Source organism: Penicillium expansum (genome assembly GCF_000769745.1).
Source record: "Penicillium expansum strain MD-8 chromosome Unknown contig52, whole genome shotgun sequence".
Lineage (NCBI taxonomy): Eukaryota > Fungi > Ascomycota > Eurotiomycetes > Eurotiales > Aspergillaceae > Penicillium > Penicillium expansum.
This window is the reverse complement of record NW_015971294.1, coordinates 26836-41419: the sequence shown is the minus strand read 5'-3', so window position 1 is coordinate 41419 and position 14584 is coordinate 26836. Positions and strand designations below refer to the sequence as shown.

At 50.8% G+C, this 14584-nt stretch overlaps 4 protein-coding genes across 4 annotated transcripts; 2 read left to right on the top strand and 2 right to left on the bottom strand.

Moving 5' to 3' along the window:
* Positions 1-211: 211 nt before the first annotated feature.
* Positions 212-1585, bottom strand: PEX2_019460 (RPAP1 family protein; the record flags this gene model as incomplete). The annotated part of the gene is made up of 1 exon (XM_016739221.1): positions 212-1585. One exon carries the CDS (start codon positions 1583-1585, stop codon positions 212-214), a length of 1374 nt encoding a protein of 457 aa, XP_016599160.1.
* A 1091-nt stretch (positions 1586-2676) lies between these two features.
* On the top strand, positions 2677-4861 carry PEX2_019450 (uncharacterized protein; the record flags this gene model as incomplete). The annotated part of the gene is made up of 2 exons (XM_016739220.1): positions 2677-4391; positions 4441-4861. The coding sequence occupies 2 exons, from the start codon at positions 2677-2679 to the stop codon at positions 4859-4861; spliced, it is 2136 nt and encodes a 711-aa protein (XP_016599159.1).
* Positions 4862-7340: 2479 nt separating this feature from the next.
* On the bottom strand, positions 7341-9171 carry ste7 (MAP kinase kinase Ste7; the record flags this gene model as incomplete). Its single annotated transcript, XM_016739219.1, has 4 exons — positions 7341-8015; positions 8075-8612; positions 8665-8822; positions 8884-9171. The coding sequence occupies 4 exons, from the start codon at positions 9169-9171 to the stop codon at positions 7341-7343; spliced, it is 1659 nt and encodes a 552-aa protein (XP_016599158.1).
* An 860-nt stretch (positions 9172-10031) lies between these two features.
* On the top strand, positions 10032-14432 carry spt6 (chromatin-remodeling histone chaperone SPT6; the record flags this gene model as incomplete). The annotated part of the gene is made up of 4 exons (XM_016739218.1): positions 10032-10202; positions 10263-10424; positions 10477-14128; positions 14182-14432. 4 exons carry the CDS (start codon positions 10032-10034, stop codon positions 14430-14432), a joined length of 4236 nt encoding a protein of 1411 aa, XP_016599157.1.
* Positions 14433-14584: the final 152 nt, after the last annotated feature.

The following is a 14584-nucleotide window of genomic DNA, read 5'->3' as shown; positions in this document are numbered from 1 at the left end:
CATCGATGGCCGGAGTGGGCAGAGGAGGGGGTGGCCAAAGTTAGATACGAGTGAGAATGGGAATAATGGAACATTTCAGTTAGAATAAGAGTAGAGATTTGTAGGTTTTGCAATTGAGCATTATCGTGGCTTTTTGTACTATATTCATAATAATATTTCTGGTGTGAATTTACTCCTTAACCAAACCCGATGCTGAAAAAGAAAACACCACCTATAAAGATCGATGCTGGCCTTCCTTCAACAACCCACGATCACCACCGCCGCCCTTCTGCCACAGCCAGATACCCTCAACAGCCCAAGCAGCAGCACTGGCATGACGACCAACACCGGACGCAAGAGGCAAGTTACTACCCTCCTCGGCATCCTTTGTATTCTTGCCCTTATCTCTACCTTGGGTCTGACCAGCAGCGCCATCGGCCTCGGCAAGCATACCGGCAACAATGCCTTCCTTTTCAATGACAAACCACAGTCCATCGGACAGCTGCCCGCCTCGTTCTCCAAACTCTGCCCGGCCGAGGCGGAATAAGATCCGACCAATGACCTGCCATGCGATGCATCGCTGAGCGGGGAACGTTGAGCGTGCCAAAATCGCCAGCTCGGGGATCGTGTAGCCCGCGGCATGTGGATCCTCGCCGTGATGGTGCAGGCCCATGGTTGTTGGGAGGGAGAGGGATGTTTCCGGAGCAAGAATGGTGCCTCTTAAAGAGAAGCGGATTGCTGAGGGCGCCATTGAGATGGCGTTGCTGGCTGGGTGGTAGGGTGACGTCGAGTCTGGGTCTTCTTCGTCGGCAGAAAGGGGTTGCAGCCAAGAGAGCGTTGATGGGTCCTGAGCTATCTCAGGGAAGTAGTGTGACTGGAGATCTGATAGGAAAGATGGTGAAGATGGGTCCAGGACTGGCATTGGCGTTGTTGGCTGGGGGAAGTGGAAGGTTTCGATAGTAGCTGGGTCAAGGGAAGGCCGTTCAGAGGCCGGGTGGAGGTCTTGAGGGAGGGAGGATGGAGCGAGATCTTCATTACGGGGGTGCGGCTTAGATGGTGGTTTCGGTAGAGAATGAGACTGTGCGCTCGGTGCAGGAACCGGTACAGACGCTGGGATGTCAAAGGAAACTGATTTTTTTGGTTTGGGTGTTTCGTCGGCCGCAGGTGCCGGCGGTTCAAATCCAGTCTTTTCATCCTCCTCGATGTTTGCTCTGCGGAGGAATCGTTCCAGAAGTCCTGGATCCATTTGTTCCATCAGCTCCTCTCGTTCCTTTTGGATCTGCGCGTCCGACATGGCCGCCAGCTGACGGCGGTTCTCCGCGTCGATAGATTTTTTATCATCTTGGACGGTCGGTTCAGTAGGGGCGGGAGCCGGAGGAGCAGGCTGGTTTGATCGTCGCTGTTTGAAGGAAGATGGCTTGCGCTGGCGAGGGGCAGGGAACCCAGTCGATGACGCCGACAAGGTCGGCAGTTTAGGCGCGGGGGGAATGGCGGTGGAGGGGGCCCGTTCTTGGATCTCGCCGACGAGAGAGAATGGAGAAGGAATTTCTGGAGCACCAGATTCCTCATCTAGGTCCAGGAGGAAGCGTTCACCTCGAAAAGCCATGATGCGTAGATAAGGTGAAGAGGAGAGAAGAAAAAAGTTATGTCAGCGCGGGGAGATTCATGGATGCGGCTCTCAAAGCTAAAATGGGGCTGCAGAATAGGCTAACCATAATGGGCTAGTGGGAGATGGCGGATATGCTAATCCTAATTGGGTTCCTCACACTGATCCGTGGCATCCACCTAGGTATACAGCTCGCGTCGATCTTTCTATATGATTTATATGACGAGTTAGATACTAATTGGAAGATTCAGACCAGTTGGTATATAATTGAAGCATGCCGTCTTTTTTTTTCCCCTTTCTAAAGATAAAAGATTTTCATGAACATCGAAGTCGATATTTGTCGTACCTATCATAAGCTTCCACTGGGATACACAAGCAGGATCAACACTACTTTGACTCATATTATCTATAAAAATGAAAGAAATAGGAAGGCTTAAATCAGATCTAAACCTCAAAATATGGTGAGCACCTGATCTGAAGAACACGAGATCATTCGGTAAATGAAGCCATCCCTGTATCAGGTACAACTTACGGTTCTAGGGTAAACGATCCGAAGGGGAATTATGGGATATGATCTGAAATACTCAACAATGACCAATTAAATATATTCTTCTACATAAATGTTATAGAGGTAAGAGTACTATGATAATTGGTATATATAGAGTTATCATAGTAATTTCCCCCATATTATCAAGTACTATAGAGCTTGACATATCAAATTGTAGTTCTCCAGTACTTTGCCATAATGTGCTTTTAATTCCAATCTGCTTGCTTTCTCTCTCCCCTTTCTTCCCTTTTTTTCCTTTTTTTTTCCTTCTTCTTCTTCTCCCTTTCCTTATTTCTGCTCTCTTCTCTTCTACATTTTCCCCTTCTCCCCTTCCGCGCTCTTCTCTTCTTCTGCTCGTCCCGCGTTTTCTTGGTGTTTTCTCTCTTCCGTCACCATCNTTCCCCCCCCCCCCCAATCTCTGTTTGCCGACCTCTAATACCGACACGTTTCACCACTTTGACTTAACTCTCAACCTCATCTCGATTTTGACCAAATTTCATCAATTTGTCAAGTTCCAGTTTTTTTATTGTGATTTTGTCAAATTATGTCGGATCCTCCTAATATGGGTATACCCAAAGAAGATGGGCCTATTGACACTGATGTCAAACCCGGCACAGGCGCCCGACGTGCCTCCGGTACCGCCAGGCGGTCGCGTCGTAAGAAGGACGACGAACCCGACAAGAAGAAGGAAAAGGAACCAAAAGAAGCTAAAGAAAAACCGGCTCGAGCTCCTCGTCGCCCACGAGAGAAATCAAACAATACTGCTTCCCGGAAAAAGCCCAAGCTGGAACCTGCGCCAGAGGAAACGAGGGTTGCTCCGGTAGACGCCCGAAGCCCTCCACACGCCCCTGCAACACCTCAACCTGCTCAGCCCGCTCAACCAACTCAACCCACTCAATCTACTCGAATAGCTCAACCTCCTCAACCTGCACACCCTCCTCAACCTCCTCACCCTGCTCCAACTTCATACTCAAATCCACCTCCCCCTACAGCTCCTGCACCTTCGTATCAGCTGTCGCAACCCTCGCGCCAACAATCGCAATCGCAACCTCCAGTACCGCAACCACCACCTCAACGAACCAGTGGGCAAAACTTCGACCCCATTCGCTCTGCGTTTGACAATCCCTCTCCAGCACCATCATATAGTCCTCCTGCTCGCACAATCTCTCCTCGCAATGCTTATCGTGCCAGTGCATCGCCGGCGATCTCAAGCATCATCGACCCGCCAGCCCATAACTCTCAACCAATATACAACACGCTTCAACGCTCCTCCTCTGGCCATGTATCTGGCCTCTCTTCGCCAGCACCGCCTGCGATGGTTTCCACGCCCTCACATCCGTCCTTAGCACCATCGCCCCTTCCCATTTCCTCTGCTTCACGTGGAGCCATGCACATCCCGCAAGCCATGTCACAGTCCACCACCTACACCACCCCATACCCACCTACTGAGCAGCGGCCAACACCGTCACAAACTCCTAAACTCGAACCGTCTCCGCCGGCGGTGCGCCAACCTCAACCTCCCGCGCAACCTGAACCCGCTGTGCAGCCGACTCCTCCTAGACAACAACCATCCGAATCAATGGAGGTCGACCCCGCAGAGCAGGCACCCGGCGCTAAAAAGGAGAAGAGCACATCTACTGCGCCGGCATCAAAAGCCTCATCTCCCAAGCCAGCTCGACCTGCTAAAGAAGCCCCTCATCTGCCTCAAGGGTCTGGCTTGATCACAAATGCGCTGTTCGGCGGAGCGGATGACTCTGCAAAGTCGCCCGACTCGCGCAGCACACCCAACATCATCGTTCATGTTCCGCTGCGAAAGGGCAACCAGATCGTCAACTTTGCACGACTTGCAGAAGAGCAATATGGCTTTGCTGCCTTGCACCCTCGTCTGGCCGCTCACAAGGCGCGCATGGCCCGTGTGGCAGCTGCCGGGGCCGCGTTGGAACGAAATGATAAGAATGCCAAAGGAACCTCTGCTGGCGAGAGTGCTGACGAGGACCTGAGCCTCGATGCGGAACGCGATAGTGATATGGATGGTGATGTTCCGATGGGTGGTACGGGCGCAGGAACCAATGGTGCGCCCTCGGAGGCGAGCGATGGAAAGAAGAAGCGACGCAGGAAAGTCGAGGAATATGACCGTGATGATCCATTTGTGGATGACACCGAAATGGTGTGGCAGGAGCAGGCTGCTGCCAGCAAGGACGGGTTCTTTGTTTACAGTGGGCCACTGGTTCCGGAGGGAGAAAAGGTCCAGGTGGAACGGTATGTCTACTCCCTACCTCATTACTACAATTTTACTAATTATTTGCAGCGCCGATGGTACAATCAAACGTGGCCGTGGCCGTGGGCGAGGAACAGGTCGGGGTCGGACCGTGACCTCGCACCCACACGTTCCTATTGCAGCTGCTGTGCCTGTCTCCCAAGATACTGGCCTGCCATTACGTGGACCCGGCTCTCGGGGTGGCACCTCGCGCCGTCCGCGAGGGAACAAGAAGGCTGATAGCGGTAGTGACCGCGCTTCCATCACTGCATCCGCTGCCCATGAAAGCCGTGGTGGCCGTGGTGGCGGCACTGGGACCCCTAGCCGTGGTGGGACTAACAGCACTCGGGGTGGAAAGTCGTCCATATCAATCCCGATGCCAGACCTTGCTCCTGCACCATCGACCCCGAGTGTTGCCCATGGACCCCCTGCTCCCAGTCCGTTAGCTGGCCCAGAGCTCATGATGAAATAGAGAACATGTTGACTGATTTGTCGTGGGGTTTGTTTGGTGTTCAGGGCTTTATGACTTTCTTTGGTTTATTCATTTGCGCTATCATTTTGCTTATGGGTTTGAATTGCCCCTGTTATATGTTTTTTTGTCGGTCTCGAGAAACCGTTTGCTTTGTGAACACATGAGCTCTCTACGTACACGGTCATGTTGTTATGGCTGAATATGTCAAATTTCAGCCCATCATTCAAAATTCTTCTAATGAGACACTGTAGAGTACGCCGTCCTCGGCCGCCTGAGCCATTGAGTCTGGATACTGTTTTTTGGTTCGCAGTTGGTTATTTATAGAACAGCATTGCTTCATGTTTTATGATATGAAAAAATATGCGACGGAGTAGCCTTGCAAACTGATTGTAATAAATAAAGATGCTGCACACAGGATGCACAACGGTTGGTATACAAGAATCGGTATTGATCTGCTCTATATTTATCCCATCATAGCGGTTACTTATTGAGTTTTGAGTGTTATAGACTTCGCCCCCATCCTTTAGCCGCCCCCCCACCATTGAGTTAACTAATAAGTATAAGAGAATTCGGGGCAAAAGAAACCATGTTGACTTGCAGTAAAGAAGGGCTAGTTGAAACAGGTGAACTTTTTGCTGCACCCACAGCGCTTTGCTTTTTATACACAGATCCCCTCGCAAAATCAACATGGCCGCCACTTGACTCGAGAACCATTCGCAGAATGCAAAAATTCACCCCAATTGTACCTATCCTCCAGAGACGGCAGGCTTTGTTTCCTCGCGGAACACTTGAGGGACTCTTAATACTATCTGGTCTTTCGTCAGCGTGATAGGCCTCTGCACTTGGTCTATTCTCCATCTCAATGTCCCCATCCAGTCGACGCCAAAAATATCTGCGAACGCTTTGGCGGTTCTCTAGTAAAATCAAATGGGTGATGATCAACATTCTCGCCTCATTGGGCATTCGGAATGGCTTTCAGTAATCTGTGCTCTGTCAGGATGGTCAAGGCCTGATTTACAGAGATGCAGGAGACAGATGGCATCCCATGGTCCGAAGCACATATACACTACGCCAACATGGGTGGATTTCCTATTCAATTTGTCGATTCCGATCCTGCCAGTACTCGGGAGATGCCCTCTATAAAAGGTCCCCCAAAGGGAATACAATACCCACAGACATTTCAGAAGTCAATGCAGAAGATCTCGAATGCGATTGGGAAGACCGACTGGGAATTGAATAGATCCAACATCCTTGCCACCGAACAAGCAAATACAATTCCTTTGCAGCGCTCTCTGAAGCATGTGCCCAAATTGCAATACTAGGACGTGGTTCTGGACCTCAGTCCTCTTTGTGGCAATCTGTGAGTGGTAGATGCGAATCAGCTTCTCCTTGCCCGTGAGTGTGGAATCACCGATAGACTATCCTACATGTTGGAAGATTCCCTGTATGCCCATAACAAGGGTGACTTGGTCCTCAAAATCCTAGCATTCCTCCAGATCTTATGGATGTTTATTCAACTCGGCGTACGACTAGGCCAAAATCTCCCATTAACCATACCCAGAGTCTGGATCTCCAATGGCGCCTTGCACAAAGATACCATGAGATGGGCATCTTTGTTTGCCCTGGTTCTGTTTGGTGCCTCGCACTGCGCAGCATGGAACTTTGAGTTCCCTACATCTCTGGAGAGACTATTATGGCGTTCGAGTTCGGTTTTAACGGCTGTTGGCTGGCTATTTGCCTATCTTTGTTTTACTAATTTCGGTTGAAGGTGTTTGGGATGGAAAGTCCACCAAAGATACTTGATCTGATTGAGAACTCTTTCGTGAACCTCATGATGGCCGTGTTTATTCTGGCGAGATTGTTTATAACAGTCGAGGTCGTTCGCTCGTTGGCTTTTCTTCCTCCGGACGCGTTTATAAGTAACTGGACAGCGAATATACCGCACATTGGTTGAGTGAGTGTGGAATCTGAAATCTAGATTGATTGATATAAGTGGTCTATCGGAAAGTTACATTGAAGGGATATCCAAATGTTTCTACCAGGATTTAAAAGAGTATGAAATTGCACATATTCATGTACGCCGTGTAATGCAGGAAGGCATCCCAGCAGATAAAGATTGAGTAGAAAATGAACAAAATAGGGTTCTTCGCCAAATGTTTCAATCAAAGTAGAGTCGTCGAATAAGAAGTGGAGAAGGAGAAAATAGAAAAAAAAGAGAATGAGAGATGCCCATAGATGGAGGGAAAAGAAAGTGCTGGTAGGGCAGCTTGTCTCGGCTTCTTTTTTCGTTCCATCAAACGCGCCATGAATACAAGACGAAACACGGTTGAGGGGATGCCAGAAGCCCACGATCATCAAAGCCGAAATCGTAATACATCGACTTTTCAGGTGTATATGCACGTTCATCTGGACATGAAAATGACAATCGAAATGAAATAGACCAAGACATATCCGAGTACATTAACTGATCACCACTAAATTACCGAGGTGTAGTTCCTGGTTGGATGCGCCAGTTTCCACCGGTTGAAACAGGCGCGGGAGGCAGGCTGTTTGGAGGTGCAGTACGGATAGGCATTGTCGTGGAGTGGAGGTTCGTGCGGGGATTGGAGTTGTTGGAGCTGGCGCGGGGGCTCATGAATGGGCGAGATGGGGCATCGATAGCAGAAGCGGGCTCATTCAGGTGCTGACGCATGGCGCGACGACCGGATCGGCTGTCCTCGTCGTTTGCTTCCAGCGAGAGGTGCTCCAAAGAGGGGGGTGGTGGAGACCGCGCGTTTCGGGACGAGGAGGATGAGTAGTATTGAGGTTGGGGCTGGGGCTGGGGCTGGGACTGGGGGTTGTAGCGGTGGCTGGATGGGACCTCGTTGCCAATCTTTAGAGGAATATCGCCTGATACAGTGTGTGACGGGAATGGTGACTGCTGTGGGGTTCGTGTCGGCTTGCTGATGAGAGGGGGTTTGCCGATAGTGGCTGATGTGTGAGCTGCGGCGGGAGAGGTCGAGTTCGAGGTTGGTGTCGAGGCCTCTCTAGAGAGTGATGTTGGTATGGGTGGTCCCAAGTAGGACTTGCGCTTTTCTTGGTCCATCATGCTCGTTGCCCATCCTTCGAGGTTGACTGGTGTGCGCTTCGCGGCCTGCAAGAAGGCATCTTTGTCCTGGAAGGAGTTAGCGCACGTGAAAAATAGCTTTAGGTCAAAAAGAAAGATAAACATACATAAAGCTCTCGTGGGGTTGGGCGTTCCTCGGATTTCTTCAAGAGACACTTCCCAACAAAGTCATGTAGGATAGGCGGGAAGGCATCACTCTTGGGCAGCTTGGGCGCTGTTTCGTGCACAATTTGCTGCAGTAGATCCAGAATTCCCATAGGCCCTGTGCTAGCACGGTTTCCGGCAGCAGAGTCAGAGTGATCGAAGGGGAACTTTCCAACGGCCAGCTCCATGACCGTCAAGCCCACGCTCCACACGTCGGAACGGACCGTATAGGCGCCTCCCTGAATTCGCTCGGGGGCCATGTATGTGGAAGTGCCAACGAATGTATCGGCAATCGAGTTAACTGTTTCAGTAGCAACACCGAAATCACAGAGCTTGATGTTGCCGCGGGAGTTCAGTAGGATATTGGACGGCTTGATATCACGGTGCATGATGCGGTGGGTTTCGTATAAGTAAACAAGACCAGCCAAGACGGACTCGGTGATCTTGCCCAGCACATCCACTCGAACAGGTCCGAAATCTTTAGAAACGCGGTCGAGAGATCTGATTGCCCGTCAGCTATATCCTCTTTGTTTCCCATATCGGACCACCCTACCCGAGATCCATATATTCCATGCATAGCACGATATCTCTCGCTTCGTTTTGGAATGCACCATAGAACGTGACAATATTTGGACAGTTGCAGTCGTGTCCGACTCGAAGTTCTCGTAGAATTTGTTTTCGCACGTTCTCTTTGGCCTCCACACGGATAATCTGCGGGGGAACGAGGAAATTAGAGTTGACCAAGCAGGAACACACAATATACAATACACACCTTTCGAGCCATCACCACCTTGGTGGATGCGTGCATCACCTTAGAAACAGTACCTCCATTTCCAGCGCCGAGTTCCTTCAATGTAACCAGGTCTTCGCTACGAAGATCGAGGCGAAACTCCAGTCCGATTTCGAGCGTATCAGTGTGGTTAACTTCGCTATTCCCAACAGGTCCAGGGGCCTGTGAATCGCCATCGGTAGGATTGGAGGTGGGTTTAGGGGCTGCATTGAGAGCAAGACCTTTGACATTCTTGCGTTTCAACGTCCGAGCCTGGAACTGGTCCGCCATGGCGCTTGGTTGGAGGGGTTGGAGTTGCACAAGGGGAAAGTTGTGAAAGAAAGAAAACGAAAATCCCAGTCGCCTGAGTGATACCAAGTCCGCGTTACCCAACCCGATGAGATCAGAGTGGTCAGAACGAACCCCCGAGCTAGCAGCGGGGAAGTCGATATCACCTTGCGATGTTCTTGGCGACGCTGATTGGGCCTTTCGGGCGCGTCGATTCGACCAACTATGACCAAAATATGTCGGTCGGCGGCAAACAGAAGTATGTTGGATTTTTTTTACGGGTATTATAGGAGGAAGAAAATGAGAGATGATCTTCAAGAACTATGAAAGCCACTACAATCAATGAAACGACAGGTGTTTCGGGGGTTCCACCAGTCCTTTGGGCTACTTATGGGTTTACACAACGGGTTTATGATCAAAGGAAATGGGTGATAGTGTTCCAACTTGGGCATATTCGATAGTCTCGACCCTACATCAATAGTACAAAACGATATGCATATTGAGGACCCGACCAGGGCATCGTTGAATGTACAATGTACGATGTACTCCGTACTCCGTACACACAAAGACAATAAATAGCACGTGACATGAGCCACTCAAGCCACAAGTAGGATACCTCAATAGGACTAGCGTCTAGCCACACCAGCACTAACCAATCACCGCCACCCGCATCCTCTCCTCGCCGATGGCCGTGATTCTTCCTCTTGACAACTATTGCTTCAATTTCATCCTCCCTGTCTCACTTTTAACGCTCTTAACGAGCTGGGCACTACCTGGTGTCGCATCTGCGCCATTGTATCTTGAATCATTCATCCGAACCCGCATTCTCCTCGGTCCCTAGCAATAGGGATCTTTACTTCAAGATGAGCCTTCGCGACCTGATCGAGGGTGAGGCGATCATGGATGACGACGATGAGGAAGTCGCCGATGACTATGATGCCGAGGGCCGCGAGGGTGCAGGTACCGCCAACCACTACAATGACTCGAGCGAGGAGGAAGACGAAGAAGAAGATGACGAGGAGGCTGCTCGCGCGGTCAGTTTCAACCTTTTTACTGGGTTGTATATCTTTTTGCTATGCTGACGAAACTCTTAGGTCCGTGAAGGTTTCATTGTTGATGAGGACGAGGAAGACGAACGCGCCGCTCGCAAGCACAGGAAACGTCCACGCGCTGCTCGCGAAGAAGAGCACCTTGATGAAGAAGATTTGGAACTGATTGGACATGGTCCAAGTCAGCATCGTGGACCAGCCGCCGAGGTATGTAAGCTGCAGCTCATGACTTGACAAGATTCTGACGCTCTGATATTAGTCAAAGTTTAAGCGCTTGAAGCGAGGCAAGGATCGCGAGAGCCACCAACCGTCTCAAGGCGTCGATGATATTTTCAACTCGGACGAAGAAGAGGAAGCGCAACAATATGCTCGACCAGGCCAGCGCCGTGGTCTGCGTGATGAGATGGACGACTTTATTGAAGAGGATACTTTCTCCGATGATGAGGCCCAGCGCGAACGGGATGACCTTGGCGTTGCGCCTGCCTCCAGAGTCAACAAGACCGGCTTGATTCCGACCGATACCTCGGGCTTGGATGAAAATGCACTTGAGGATATGCGCGCTGCATTCGGTGATGGCACAGAGTACGATTTCGCACTGCAAATGGAAGATCAAGAGGACGCCGACAAACAAACCGAAGAACGTCACCTAGACTTGAAGGACGTCTTTGAACCATCCGAGCTGGCCGAGAGGATGTTGACGGAGGATGATAACGAAATTCGTCTCCTAGATGAACCCGAACGCCATCAAGTTGCTCGCAAGCCCTATAAGCATGTGACATTGACCGAGGATCAATTCCGGGAGGAGGCAGTCTGGATCTCAAACCTCATGTTGCTCAAGAAGCGCATGGATCCTGAACTGCGCGACCCATTCCAGCGCTCTGTTGCTAAGATGTTGGAATTCTTGATCACGGACGATTGGGAAGTGCCCTTCATTTTCCAGCATCGTAAAGACTACATGATTCACGCTGTCAAAGATATGGCCAATGGCGCCGACCCCGACGACGACTCCGCCCAATACAGCATCCGCGCCGAGAAACTCCTCAATATGACCGATCTATGGGATATCTTCGACCATGATCTCAAATTCCGCGCTTTGGTCGACAAGCGTGGTACAATTAAAAAGACATACGACAACCTGCAAAGTCTCTTCAACGTGAATGATTCCAACGTTGAGGATCAACTTGTTGCAGCCGCAACCATGGAGGAACTCCAAGATGTGCAGGACTATATCCATTTCCAGTATTCCTCACAACTACGTGATCTTAACCAGGTCAATGGCGAGGCTACTGGAGAAACCCAACGCCGAAAAGCCACTGGCAGATCTTTCTTTGAGCGGGTTCGGAACGGCAAGGCTTATGGCTTCGTGCGTGCTTTTGGCATCACTGCAGATGCGTTTGCTCAGAATGCCTCCAAGGAAGGTCGTCGGCAATACACCGAAGATCCCACTCATCGGCCCGAAGAGTTGGCAGATCAGTTTGTCGACAACGATTTTTCCAATAGTTCGCATGTTCTCAAAGCTGCTAAGTCGATGTTCGCTGAAGAGCTTGCTGTCAGCCCTAAAATGCGCAAGGTGATCCGTCAGGCATACTACATGAACGGAGTCGTCGATTGCTTCCGCACAGAAAAAGGACTTCGCCGGATCGATGAGCAACATCCGTACGCCGAGTTCAAATATCTGCGGAACCAGCAGCTAAGCGATATTGCTCGTCGCCCAGAGATGTTCTTGCGCATGCTCAAGGCTGAGGAAGAAGGGCTCGTTGATGTCCGGGTTCGATTTGAAAACTTTGAGCAGTTCCGCAAACGTCTCTACGCCGATATTGAGTCAGACAATTACAGTGAACTTGCTGATGCTTGGAACCGTGTTCGCCGTGAGGTGCTGGATCTGGCCCTTGGTAAACTGGAGAAGTTGATCAACCGCAGTGTAAAGGAAAACATTCGACAGGAATGTGAGAACCATGTGGCTAAGGAGTGCCGCGAAGCGTTTTCACAGCGTCTCGACCAGGCCCCTTACAAACCCAAGGGCATGGTTTTGGGCACAGTGCCCCGTGTTCTCACTCTCTCCACCGGATCTGGTCAGGTGGGCCGGGACCCTATTCACTGGGCTTACACAGAAGAAGATGGCCGTGTCTTGGAGAATGGCAAATTCATTGATCTTTCAGTAGGAGATGGGAGCCGTGACATTGCAGACGGTGATAACCTAGCCGCTTTTGTGGATCTGGTGGACCGTCGTCGACCAGATGTTATCGGTGTTTCGGGCATGACGCCAGAGACGCGCCGACTGTACAAGCTTCTATCCGAAATTGTCGACCAAAAAGACCTACGTGGTGCATCCTACACAAATGAGCATGATGAGGAGATCAGCGACCCCTTGGAGGTGGTCATTGTCAATGATGAGGTTGCCCGTTTGTACCACAACAGCCCCCGCGCCAGAAGCGACAATCCAGGCTTTGGACCTTTGACCCATTACTGTGTGGCTCTAGGTCGGTACTTGCAGAGCCCGCTCAAGGAATATGCATCCTTGGGCCGTGACGTTGTCTCCATCCAGTTCAAACCAGGCCAGCAACTAGTCTCCCAGGACCTGCTTCTCAAGCAGCTGGAAACCGCCCTGGTGGATATGGTCAACTTGGTTGGCGTTGATCTCAATGAGGCAGTAGCCGACACGGCAACTGCTAATCTCTTGCCGTATGTTTGCGGCCTTGGTCCCCGAAAGGCGGCTCACTTGCTCAAGATTGTCAATATGAACGGCGGAGTCGTCAACAACCGGGTGGAATTGCTCGGTGTGAACGCGACATACCCGGCTATGGGTGTCAAGGTTTGGAACAACTGTGCTAGTTTCGTCTATATCGACTTTGAGAATGCTGATCCCGATGCTGATCCGCTGGACAACACCCGTGTGCATCCCGAAGACTACGATATTGCGCGCAAGATGGCCGCCGATGCACTAGAGTTGGACGAGGAAGATATCAAGGCCGAAACTGACGAGAACGGCACTGGTGCTATTATGCGGAAGCTATTCAGGGAAGAGGCACAGGACCGTGTCAACGATCTTATTCTGGAGGAGTACGCGGAGCAGCTTGAGAAGAACCTCAACCAGCGCAAGCGCGCCACCCTCGAGACGATCCGAGCCGAGTTGCAACAACCCTACGAGGAATTGCGCAAGCACTATGTCTTCCTCGGCACCGACGACATTTTCACAATGCTCACTGGCGAGACGCCCGACTCTTTAACACCTGGTATGGTAGTGCCCATTGCCATCAAGCGGGTATTTGAGGATCACATTGAGGCCAAGTTGGATTGCGGAGTTGATGTGCTTGTGGCCGAGACCGAACTCGGTGTTCCCTACGACATCCCTGTACGCAACGCATACCAAGTCCACCAGACAGTCCCGGCCAAGATCCTGTTCTTGAATCGCAAAGGTTTCTCTTGCAACGTCTCTCTACGTGAGGATCAAGTCAGTCACCCATCTCGTCGAAACCAGGATCATGGGTTCGGCGATTGGGACGAGCAGCAGGAACGAGAGGATAAGGAGTCGCTGCAGGAGAAGACGCAGCGTGGTGGCCAAGCCATGCGTGTCATCAAACACCCGCTTTTCCGGCCGTTCAACTCCACCCAGGCCGAGGAGTTCCTAGGCTCTCAAAGCCCAGGCGACGTTGTTATTCGCCCATCCTCCCGAGGCCACGATCACCTAGCTGTCACCTGGAAGGTGGCGCAAGGTGTGTACCAGCACATTGATGTTCTCGAGCTAGACAAAGAGAACGAGTTCTCTGTCGGCCGTGTCCTCAAGGTCGGTGGTCGGTATACCTACAGCGACCTGGATGACCTGATCGTCAATCACGTCAAAGCCATGGCCAAGAAGGTTAGCGAGATGATCCTACATGAGAAATTCCAAGAGGGCAACAAAACCGAGACAGGTATGTTTTTGACAATTTATCCACCTAACTAGCATCCAACTAATATCCAACAGATCAATGGCTCGAGACTTACACCAAAGCCAACCCTCGCCGCTCGGCATATGCATTCTGCATCAACGCCAAATACCCCGGTTACTTTTACCTTTGCTTCAAGGCAGGCGAACATGCACGACTTCAAAACTGGCCGGTCAAGGTGATTCCCCAGGGCTATGAACTGCAGAAGAACCCCTACCCGGACATGCATGCTCTGTGCAACGGCTTCAAGCTGATGTTCAGCAACATGAGCAAGGGTGGCCGGAGATGAGTGTTTTCTCGCCTGTACAGTGTACTATCTATTCCCAAAAGAACCCCAAAATCCCAGAAAAGATGGGATGGAATTTCCTACTTTTTTTTTTAATTTGATACACCTTTGGCATCGGACGCGGACATGTAACCATTATCAATGAATTTCAAGCG